The 12,303-nt window shown below is 45.9% G+C and overlaps 1 protein-coding gene across 2 annotated transcripts in view; it reads right to left on the bottom strand.

The window, feature by feature from the left end:
- LOC148638716 (vesicle-fusing ATPase) overlaps window positions 1–10,823 on the bottom strand; it is a 49,989-nt gene extending 39,166 nt beyond the window's left edge. For both annotated transcript variants that reach the window (XM_088622877.1, XM_088622878.1), the window contains exon 1: window positions 10,671–10,823. In XM_088622877.1, the coding sequence (XP_088479003.1) occupies window positions 10,671–10,682 (12 nt within the window). In that variant the 5' untranslated portion in view covers window positions 10,683–10,823. The remainder of the gene's footprint in view (window positions 1–10,670) is intronic.
- Between the last annotated feature and the right edge of the window lie 1,480 nt (window positions 10,824–12,303).

The following is a 12,303-nucleotide window of genomic DNA, read 5'->3' as shown; positions in this document are numbered from 1 at the left end:
TTAGCTTTACGGCTGGGTAGAAAAAATGATGAAGACCACCTAGCAATGAGTCAAGTAGATCTGTCCGGTAAACAGTTGATGGAGTTCCTTCTACCACACTTCATACTGGCCGTTCCTGAACTGTTTTTTTTTTAAGTAGTTTTCTAGTTTATGACATAATCAGCTCCTCTGCTTCTAGGTTAGGTGACGTGCACACTCTGCACAGCCACATGATCTCTGCTCTGTTCACATATCAGCACTGCAGCCTCTCTGGGGGGCGGGGGGTTAACAGCCAGTAGCCTCTAGATGAATCATATAACCGTGCAGCCTCATCACAGATGCCCTAGGCCAGTAGAAATGAGCACACTTTAATTGGGCACTAACCAAAACAAAATGGGAGCAAAGCAAAATGTTAAATCTTATCAACACAGCCAAAAGTAGCTGAGCAAGAGAGGTTTTCTAACGCAACGCCTGTGTTGAAAATGCTGTTATCTTCATTACCAGATGTGACTGCCTCAGGCAGGTGTCAGTTCTCTTTTCCTTGCTTGCACAAGTGAAAATCATTCTGCCAGCGTGCAACCATGTTTCTGTTCACGCGGGAACAAAACATGCAAGAACCTTGCAGTGAGCAATACATTTTTAACACCTGAGATCTAGGCTGATTAATATTATACAAAACGTATACTGTAAATGCATGAGGTGTCCTATGAAATCAGAGGCAAAATCTAAAACTAGGACATCTGGGATGTGATGTGTTCATTTATACTGTTCCACTTTGATTTTAACAGAGCTGTAACAACAACATCATGAAACAAATCCTTTAGAAAAGGTCACAGAATCAGTCTTCCAATGTGGAAATCCTCTGGAGTTATTTTTTCTTCTTGCCTGCTTGTTATGGACAACAGGGGTTTAGCTGGAATTTCTACAGAGACTACAGAACAATTCATAAGACTTGAAAAGAGCTCTGAAATTCAAAAGCCACAGAGGACATCCAACAGAATCTAGACCGATTCCTTGCCCTGAGAGGTACGTCTCATACAGCAACAGCACACTTGCAATGACCCTAAAGAACCAGTGAAAAAGATGGGAAACAGTGCTAACAAACGCATAGCTCTGTCCTAACACTACGTAAAGAAACACGGTTTCCCAAATAAGCGCACAACTGGAGAAAAAATGCAGAGTGAATGTAGCTCTGCCTACAAAACATGACAGTGCACAGAATACATTCTGTCAATCAATGGTGTTTAAATAGTCAGGCTGTGTTCATTGACCCTTAATTATCTGCATTGAAAAGTTTAGCTCTTTTTTGTGATATGTCCCCAACTGGCTGAATGACGGCCCATCCTGTGCTCTGATTGGATGATTAGATGGCAATCCAATATTAGGTAAGCACGATATTATCCAATTAAATCTGAGTGGATGAATGGATGGCAATTAATCAATTAGATCAAATAGTTGATGGATACCTAACTACCACACTTCCTATTCTGCATAGTCTACTGGGAGCTGTTGTGATCAAGCTTATGAAGATTAAGAACAATGTGAATTAGGATGCTGAATAACAATCGTAGATTATTGACTTTAATAAAATCAAAGTGGTAACAGTATTAAACGCTGAAAGAAGTTACAAGTTCGTTGTTGAAGTTCATACCATACATATGACTGCTGATTGTGTCTAAGGCAGGGGTCTGTCTACAGAACCCAGCACTATGTAAGCAGAGGTATTAAGCACTAGCACAGCTTAATAGGTCATTCTAAAAATGCTGTGAAAAATCACAAACTACAGAATAACAAAATTACAATATAGTGATTAACTGTGAAAGGGATTAATCAGCTCAGGCAAATTCAAATTTTATGTTTTTTATTCATGAAACTAGCATCAGCACTGCACTCTTGATTATTCTCCTGTCCTTCAGTTTTTAACACAGGCCTATAATGTGTATTTAATACACTAAATAAGGTTACAACCTATAGCATAGGCTTACACCTTAGCTCTGCTTTGTATCAAGTCCCCAACATGGGCGACATGTTTAATAAACCAAGCTTGCAGCTCCTGACCACCTTAAAACATGTAGCTGTTCAGCATTTCAGCATCTGACAGCTAGGCAAGAAACATCAGACTAGATCACATCACAATCACTGCAAACTGCACACTATTGACATGCCTGCCTAACCAGCCTCGAACAGCTTTGAAGGAGCAGCTCATCATCACATCATCTTTCCAGTTATTCAAATCCGTCAGAATTGCAATAGGTGTTCATTACACCTGTGTGTGTGCTCCTGCTTAACCCCCCAAGTTGCAGCAGTTCTAGTCTCCCAGGAACAGCCCTTAAAAAGACTCAAAGCAGTAACTATAGATGGGAAACCACTGGGTAGGGACACCTTACTGGATTCCCCTGCGACGCGGTGCAGGACATCTTCTGATCTGCTGGGAAATATCATTGCACCCAAGTTCCTGAACAACGTATTGACTCACCTAAGGCCAATTTAACCCTTATTCCCAGATCTGAAGACATCCATGATTTACAAATAGGTGCCAAACCCTGCTGGTTACTGTCAGAATTGAGGCAGGCAGAAAGGCAGGAAAGATGGACAAATTCCCTGGAAATCCCCTGGTTCCCCAGGCACGTTTGCCAGCGCAGGTTCCTCACTCCTGCACGAAGAAACAGGCTGTACACGGAACCCCGTCACCTCTGAAAAACACAACATCTTACCAGCTGCTGGTATGTACTGGGATAGCTGGTTTGGATTTTAGTGGGCTGATGTGGAAACCAGGCAGAGTGACTCAGCGTGCGCGCACACAAAAAAAAAATCTGCATTACGTAACAAAAGTAGATGACAGTGATGAGAAAGAACAATATCCGCCTCTTCCTTCTGGAGAAACAGGCTGTACGGTCTGTGCTGCAAGGTCTGTCAACCCAGAAGGCAGATCAGAGAGAAAGCTGGAGCTTGCGGCTCGTGCTGAGATCAGAACTGGCTGGACAGGCTCCTCCCAGGGCCCCATCACCACCATCAACAAGATTTTCATCATCATCATCCTCTCCACACAGGCAAGTCATACTTCGCCTTTAACCCCCTCCTGCCCAGGTCAGGAGTCGAGTATCACACGCCGACTCCTCATCTCCCAGCCCCCCTCTCAGCTATGACACCATTGCCCGGGCGGACGCTGAACGTGCACATCTCAGGCTGAGGCTGGGATACCTCTTCCAAACAGGTCGGATTAAAATGAGCATATCGGAAACAGTCTATAGTATCCAAATAACCAGTTTGTTCCAGATGCAACGGCACTTGCGGAAGAGAAAATCCGTTTGAAAAATTTGAACACAGACAAAAGGAACTGCTAATTAAGGGATTCTGTAAATTGCTGGCCAAGGAGAGGGAACTGTTTTCTCCAAGACAATTAAAGACCAGTATACGCGCTCTATACAGGATAGTTATCCCCTTCTGACTGCCATGTTTCTTTCTCCCCCACAATCTCAGCTTCCAAGATACCCTGATTCTCATTCTCCGCAACAGGCCCACTGCCCACTCCCTAATAAAAAAGGCAGATGTGCAGTTCGCCTAAAGTGAAAAGAATCAGTCCTGTAATGCTCATGACTGAGTCAAAGAGAGCCGCAGTGGATTTCTGGTGCATCCAAAGCATCCCCTGAATAAAGAAGGTGGAGAAAGCAATAATGAATGTGAAAAGTAACCTGAAAATGCAGTATATGTTCAATGATGATTATTAAAAGAAGACCAACAAGAAATGTTCTTTGTGTACCATGCATTCTTTTTTGTCTTTGGAGTATAGTATATGGAGTAAATATTGCACTAGAGTTGCAAGAAATATCTAGATCTGTATACCAGTGCAGCTCCAAAAATTGTCAGCTACTGACAGATACAGCGTTATGAGGAAGTACAAGGTTTATATTCAGTATTTTAATATAAGTTTAAACTCTGAACACACTGCATCACGTTTAACTGCCTCTTTTCTAATTTTCTCAGAATTTAAAGGGGAGCTGCAATGCTATTTTATATTTCGGGTTTAGAAAGAATCAGGTTTGATGAGTCATTTCAAACCACAATAAGAGCAAAATGTCCACAGTAATACGGAAAACCTCCAATTTACATCTCAAAATAGACTAAACTTCCAGGTATAGTATGCGCAGCGCGACGTTCTGCGATTCAGAACGTGGCCAGAAGACTTGCGGTGAGGTGATGCGGCGTTATACATTGTAAATAAAGATGTACATTGAATACATCTTTTTAAATCCCATAGAAATACTGCTTTCATGTTTGAGATGGCTTTGCCGACAAATACTACTTACTTGTTAACTCCGCATGCAGATCACGTTGGAACATTTCTGCAGTGAAATGTCTGCTGCACAGCCTGTACTTATTTGCTCACACATCGCATTACATTAGTCATTACAGTGACTAGTGAGCAGGAAGGGCTGCATCAGGTCGCAATTCGTGGGAACTCGAATGCATGGCGACTTGCAGCGCTTTCAAAAGGTTCACGATTTTGTGCTTAATTTGAAATGTGTCATTGTTTTCTACAACCTCAATTAATTTATTTTGTTACCGGGATTTAACAAGCAGTCTGAGAAACTGGGACTGCAGCTCCCCTTTAATAATCCGATACCAGAGGTTCAGAGCGATGACCGTTCTCCGTTACAAGACAAGCTCCACGCCTCAACACAGATTCTCAGCAGTACCATCCTATTAAGGGCCAGGGTTGCATGCTGGATCTACAAGCTCTGCCACTGCATCAAAGATCTACCATCAATTGCTAGACGAGAAACGGCTTGCTACAGCTTGAGCAACTGGGTTAACCTCAGGAATAACAGCAGACCTGACCCTCTCGTCTCACAGCCAGAACCAGGCAATTAAGAGAAAACTAAAAATGACAATTGCTTCAGTCCTCATGGCTAATTCATTGGCTTCAATTTCTTGACTTGTTGTCAAGAAATTCACGGTGAGCCCCCAAGTGACCCCAGCACTAAAGGCACTGGCTTTCAGCGCAGGTTGTGATCTCAGACATCGCCAGTTGCCGGGGTCATGCCACCGGCCAGCTGTATCCTGTCGCCCCCCCAACAGGCAGCTCTCACTTAGCTGGGATTAGCTGGCCAGAGCTCTCTCGGCGTTCCAGCAAAGAGGGGCTCCGGTGACTCCCTGGGTCACTTCCGCAGGCTTGCAGTGATCTCGGAGAGAGAGGCGCCACTCATCCAATCAGCACTGCCGCTCCCGTCAGCCGCCGCGGTGCTCGCGCACTGCTCCACCGCGTGGGCGTGTCGGAGCGGCATGTCTGCAAGCTTCACTCCCTCCCACGGGGGCACAGGGGCAGTTGCAAAAGAGCTAAGTCTTAAAACCACTGGCAATGCCACAGAGGTTGGGTATGCAATACAAATAAGTTAAATAATAGATGAATAATAAAAATAATCCATTATATTATGTCATACAAGGATTCCAGTAACATGTAAGTTAAAGTACAGCATGGTTTTTCCCAAACAGAATCACCCCACAATCCCCGAGAAAAGGACACATGTAATGCCCGTGCTATCTTGGGGTGAAGGATGTGTATGTGACTCTTACGTACATTCCCTGTAAAAACAATAAGCAAAACCCACACAACAATGCTCAATTACTAAACTGTAAGATGCAGGAAGTGTGTAACTACTTCACCCAACATCACTGCTGTACAGCTGTAACATTCTGTGCAAGATACTGCAGACAAAGGTGGCCATCAATGGCTTTAGATCACAGAGTTTGCAGTGCAGCCCAACCACTGCAATGACAAGAGCAGTGATCCCCACAGAAAGACTGTCAGTCCCTTATATCCAAGAAGATCGTATTTCTAAGAAGGTAACCTGGGTTAAGGAAACTTAATCACCGGTTTCAGTCCTGGGAGCCCTGAGAAGACACTGCGGGCAGGAAGACATTATCTAGCAGAAGCTCCGAACAAAGCAGACAGACTCTCACGTGCAACATACACAGCACAAGCGCCGGAGTAGGAATGACCAACGTGCCACTGGAGTGGCAACAGAAGACGGGCCGGTCTTTTTTAGGACAGAAAGAAAGAGAAGGAAGAAGGCGAAGGAGGAACAGGGGTCTGCAGGAATGAAGGAAGGAGCAGAGGAAGGAAGGATAAAAAGAGGTAAATGAGGAAGAAGAAAGAAAAGAGGGAAATAAGGGAAGAGACAGAAAGAAAATTAGAAATGACAAGGTTGCAGCTTCTTCTTTTTATAATTTTGTTCCGTCAGTTTCAGGGACCCTCCCAAAAGAACCACTACAAAACTCCACAATTAAAAACAATACAAATCAACTTATTTTAAACTACAGCAAAATAAATGCAAAATTAATCTTCATTGTTCTCATTTGATTAACACCTTAAATTAACTCAGCTGGAAACTAAAAAGGAAATAAAAAACATGTTTACAACACTGTCAAATACTCAACAGTTATGCATATTTCATCCTCCAATTAGAATAACTCTGCCTGCAGCAATACCACTATGCACTACAGTGTCCTAATGAAACAGACTGAAGCACCCACAGAGATCCTGTACATTTTGATGCTACTTCGGAGTGCAAAAGTATTACAGCTCTCTTTATAGGTTCACTGTGTTAAAGTACTGTAGATGTGCAATTAATTTCAACCAATAGTTTCTATGCAATACAAATCTGCAATAGTAACATTTTTATTGTTGCTAAAAGCACTGTTAAAGACCAATATTCAAGTGAGTATGCTATGCTTTTTAAAGGTCACCCTATATTTTAATTTTATAGAATGCAATTATGTACAACTACACCATTACACTGGTAAAAAAAACACTTACAATGATCTCTATATATTAATCTTAAAAGCTCCATATATCAGGAGGGAAAACTGCTGGTCAAGCCAACAATTTTAGCATTCATTTTGCATCTCTTGTACAGTATTAGCAATTCTAATCACTAGCTTATCCGGCATTAAGCTTGCGATGCAGAGTGACAGCCTGTATTAACATAGACAGCATTTGCTACAACCTTTGCTATACCATTAAAGGGGGACATGCAATAAAATTTCTTACCAAACATCTTTACACAGCTTTGCTGCTTAATTGCACAATTGCACAAGCAGAGAAGTAAAATGCCCACCTATTACACTTAATATAAGATATGGCTTTCGTCCAAACATATTAAATCTGCACCCAGGCGACTTTCTAATCTGAACTGATTTAGACACAAGACCCATAATAGCCAATAGTCTCTCACCTGATTGGCAGATGGCTTCCCAAACTGTGCTTCTATTCCTTCGTGGTTGTGTAACTGAGTGGCTAAACCACACAGACTGCAAACCCTACCCAGCCACGAATATCGCACCCCAGCTACCTCAGCAGCTCCCAAAGATCAGGGCTCCCCAGGCAGCAAGGCAACTCTGAAAGTTGCTGAAGGGTAAGTGGGTCTGAGCCCTGCAACTGCGACCCATCCAGCTACCCAGACAGGTTTGGGCTTGCAATTGCAGGCATTTTTCCTCACTCCTATGTCACAGAGCTGTCATTTCGCATTAATTTGAGATATGATTTTGAGGATCCAAATGTTTTATCTCGAGTGATTTCCTGAAAAGGGAGCTCCCACCCACACAAGGTGGAGACCCCCAAAACACTCTCCTCTCCTCGGAGTCCAGGAATCAGGCCGATTTTGTGTCTCTGCTTAAACCACCAACAGCTTGAGTCCGTGGCGGAGAGAGAAACAAGTGCAGTTAAACGTTAATTGGATCGATTTAGCACCCTCCCAGGTGCTGGGCTGCTCGTAACTTAGAGAGACTAGAAAATCCAGTAATAATCCAGACAGTCATTTACCAGGGTTGGGAACCCCCTGCACACAGATCTCTCGTGTCATTTTTTAATTAACATCCACAACTCCTGGTGCCTGTTACCAGTTATGTATTCCATTGTCCTGTGTGGACAATATTTCCCCTTCATTGGCATGTCAAGCTAGTTTTCAGTTATGATCCTCTCACAGCAGGAGCAGAAAAGACCGCAAGAGCGCCCGTTAACGAGGAGATCAATCAGGGCCTCTCGCTCAGTAACAGGTCCCTCACAAGAGAAGCGAGGACGTACAGTACCTAGGACAGAGGTTCCCAAGCCTGGTCCTGGAGGAACACTGGCTCTTCCAGTCTCTGCTCCAGCCGAGTACTTCATTGCAGGCTAATTGATTTCAGATTTCTATTCTTGCCATAGCGGGCAAATTTGCTTTCAGCTCTTAAAAGGTCAAATGGGATTTGCAGTCAGCACCAAACCCGCAGGAATTTCGGAGTTTCACAACAGCCCTCATTCACGTTTACAAGTGTCTCGCTTCAAATTTAAGTAACTCACTGGATCGGCGGAAGGAGAGGAAAAAAAAAAGCTCATTTTCTCATTGTGGGTGCATCCGATACAGGGTCACCGTGCTGTACCTTCATCGCCGAGAAAACCAGCAAGCCGAAGAGAGGCCAAGCAACGTCCAGGTTGCTGGAAACCTCCAAGGTGGAAATTTCCGACACTCAGGACTGACCAAAGACAGGTCACATAAAGAACAAGCAAGCAGAGCACTTCAGTCACTAACAAGCACTGCAGGTAAGCAGCTCAGGTGGAATGAAACCCGTCAGACGCCGTGTCCCACCACGAACGGGGATGGGCACCACCGGCCTGGACACGGCGGGCGTCTGGAAGGAGGAGGATTTTCATCTTCGTGTTTGTTACAACATTTGTGGGGGGAGGGGAAATAAGTAGGAAACGTAGCAATCTTTTTTGCGAACCCGTTATTTTTATTTAAACACCTTAAATCGGAGATTCTCCAACCAGGCCCGGGTGACCCCCGCATCTGATGGTTTTCCGACCCCATTGAGCCCCCCCCAAATTATTTTATCAACCCCCTTCTATCGAAGCAATACTGTGATTCATCTGAACGGCAAAGTCCTTTTCAGATCCTAAACGGTGATAGAGATTTCACAGCGGTCAGCTGCTGACATTTTAGAGCTAGGGAGCAGAAACCCAGCGGCGACCTTGGCGACCGCAGGGGTTAATGACGCTGGCGGCCCGTGTAATGACAACGACCGCCGGAGGGCCGAGCTGGAGCAGAAACCACCCGCACCAGGAGTCCCAGCCCCCAGGACTGGGCAGTGCTCCTGCTCCAAGCCGGAGAGAGGGAGGACTGCGGCTCGGCCCGATCCCGTTCACTGGGAATGGACGAGGGGCGCCGGAACCCCGAAACGATGTCCGGACCCCCATCCCAGCCCCCGCCCTGCCCTGGCCCCCCTCTCCCCATGGATTCCTCCGGACGCTACCCCGCCCGGAGCAGACACTAGCCAGCCTGGCGATGACCTGGGGACATCTGCAGCAGGGGTGGACAGCTGCCCCCTCATGCCCCAGGTGCACCTCCTGCACTGCTCAGAGTTGCAGGAGAGGAAAGTCACCACCATGCATGAGCAACGGAGCTCCGTCGGCGCAGACTCCCAGCCCCCCTAGAAGGGCACCTAACAGAGATCAAGGCGACCAGACAAAAGGTCGCACGGTCAGCCTGGAGCGCTCTGAAGCAGGACCGTCTGTCAGAGGGGGCCGGACGATGATCACAAGGCAAGGCGCAGTGGGTGGAAGAGGCAGGCACAAACCGGAGCTGGAGCTGCAGCCCGCAGCGGCGAACGGGGGGGGGGGGCGGGAGATAACAGGATTGCAAGTAATGTCAAGGATTTTAAATAATTCACCACCGGCACCGAGCCTTCCAGTCCCCCAGAGGGACGCGAGTGTGTGTGTCGGTCCTGTCCAACACCCTCGGGCTATGGAGCAGGACGCTGTATGTATTTTTTTGCGTCAGCTCAAACGATGATGAGGATCTCGGAAAGAAGGGATTTTTACGGCAAAGGCCGCTCTCCGCTCGAACAGGCGAGCCCAGGGTGAGCAGCGGAGCCCCTCCGTCACCCCAGTCCTGTCCAACCCCGTACAAAGCGCACAGAGCACCGGGTGCTCATAGTCTTCCTGCTTTCGGGAAGCCAATAAACTCACATTTAAAAACCAACAACGGGAGAAAGCACCCTCACAGCGTCCTGCGCTTCGCTGACTGCCACAATAAAAGTGGAAGAAACACAGTCGCGCTGCCGCAGGGTCCGGGAGAGTGTTGCAGCGCCTAACAGGCGTTGACTTTTATTGCTCTTGTCTGCGTTTTGATTCCTGTCCCTTCCCCGCTCCGGGGGGCGGACGTGCCCCGGCTCCCCGGGGTTAGGGTACAGGCAGTTACAGGGGGGTACAGCCCTGTCTTGTGAACCCGCCCGACTATGAAACGATCCCGTCTCGGCTGCCTGTAGTTTGTGACCTGACGGAGGGACACAGCCGTGTTGTCAGTGTCACCGCCAGCGCAACTCTTCCGCTTCGCCCAAGTTACAGGAGCACACAGGGGGCTAATGACTCGTACTCTACAGTTCTGTATCCCTTAGACCTGCGTTTTAAACTAACGAGCTCGGCAAGCGAGATTTGAAAACACATCTTCCGGACTGGATATGTTTTGAATGACGTCCCGTGTTACAATCGCCGGAACCCCCATTCTCTTCCTGCTCTCAGGTGTTTTTTTTATATATATATATTCTCGCATGGCGGACGTTGCGAAAACATTCCTACGGCGGCAGTCCGTAATTTTTCTTTTCCCTTTTTAAACCCTCCACCCCAAAAAAAAAAGATGCCAGAGAATTCCACTCACCCGGGCCGCCATCTTCGTGTTTGTTGTCGCTCGGAGAGGCGAAGCGGAGTGAAACTGTCTCGGCTCTGTCAGCGCAGGACGGGGCCGCGGGGCCGCGCATGGACGCCGGCTCGTGAGGGGGCCGGCGGGGGCGCGCACGCAAGCATGAGACCCGCTACGTCATCACTCCCTACGAACGAGGTGGCGTGCTGCGTTGTGTAAAAGTCAATCCTACTGAGCGGATATGACTGGTTGTGAAATTATTTTAATGGTGATTTATATTTTTAATTGTCATCTGCAGTACCTCGGGAAGACATGTCTAAATGACATCGGCTGAATTGCACAGTATTATTACATACTAAGAAATCAACTACCATCAATTTTCTGCATATTTCAATCACTCGCTGTTTTATGGTTTTATGCATCGCCCGATTATAAACACTATGCATATGAAACTGTACACGTGGTACGTGTGGCGTGTCCGACTCCGTTTGCGCTCATGCTGTGCCGCTTCTGAATCTTCTCCATAAGAAATGGTTGCCATAACGTAACTCCAGAGGCAGACGAGCAGAACATTACATTGGTGTTGTACAGTAATTAGATGTTCGGTTTAAATAGAAAAAAATAGCTTTTTTTTAGTAGTGCAGAGGTGAAAGAGTTCCCCCATGCGGTTTGATTGTGGAAGTGCAGGTAAGATCGCACTCCGGGCCGGTCAGGTGTTCCATGCTGGGTTACAAGTGATGATAATCTCACAATGCCAAGCAATTACTGACACTAGCGTGTCCTTATGTCATTTTCAAAATATCATACACGAAGTATGTAAATAGTTTGTATTAAAATAAATGAGCGATACAGTAATGAGGTTTCGGACACGTGTTGTGCACTAGCAAGGCGTAGCGTAGGTCAAGTACTCGGGCTCCTCAAAGTTTGACTCACGGGCAGGAGTCATCAATATTCAACCAGCCGGCACATTTTAAAATATCGCCCGTGCATGACAGACGTAAAAAACGGATTTAATGCATTACGTGGCGAAATGGTTCAGGTTATCATTAAGAATGAGACGTAAAAGATCTTCGGAAGCATTTGTCGACTACAGAAAGGCTCTAGCGCTTGTGCAATATGGCGCATATACCTGTAGCTAGTTGCAAAAGGAGGTAGAGACCGCACGTTTCCAACCGCCTGTGATTTCTTCACTAACCTACAAGAAAGAGACATCTTCAGAAACTGGAAACTGCTGTTGAATACCAAACACACTCCCAGGAGTGGGCTCTCCAAATAGATAATACTTTACTAATCCCGTAGGGAAATTGATGGAATTGATGAAGTATCTCCTCCCAAAAGGTTTTGTTGGTAAAAGTTCCTGTTTAAGTACAAATTTGTTTGAATATCATGTAAGAAATTACCTGGTTGTCTTGAAAGGGGCGTATTCTCTTGCTGTTAACATGCATATACTGGATCCAGGTATGCTTTAGTTTTACTTGAAATGGCTGCTGTATGGTGGAACTTCGTTTACAAATACAGCATAAAAATAGAAATTGATCATTTCTTTGTGGTTCCAAGTCCTCATGTCCTCTCATTTCTCATTCATCTCTCTCGGAAGGTTTCGTCAGACTAACTTGAAAAGAAAGACAAAAAAGTCACCCCTTTTTTTGAA

Source organism: Lepisosteus platostomus, chromosome 28 (genome assembly GCF_059453375.1).
Source record: "Lepisosteus platostomus isolate fLepPlt1 chromosome 28, fLepPlt1.hap1, whole genome shotgun sequence".
Lineage (NCBI taxonomy): Eukaryota > Metazoa > Chordata > Actinopteri > Semionotiformes > Lepisosteidae > Lepisosteus > Lepisosteus platostomus.
Note: the sequence above shows the minus strand (reverse complement) of the source record. Positions and strands in the feature narration are given on the sequence as shown.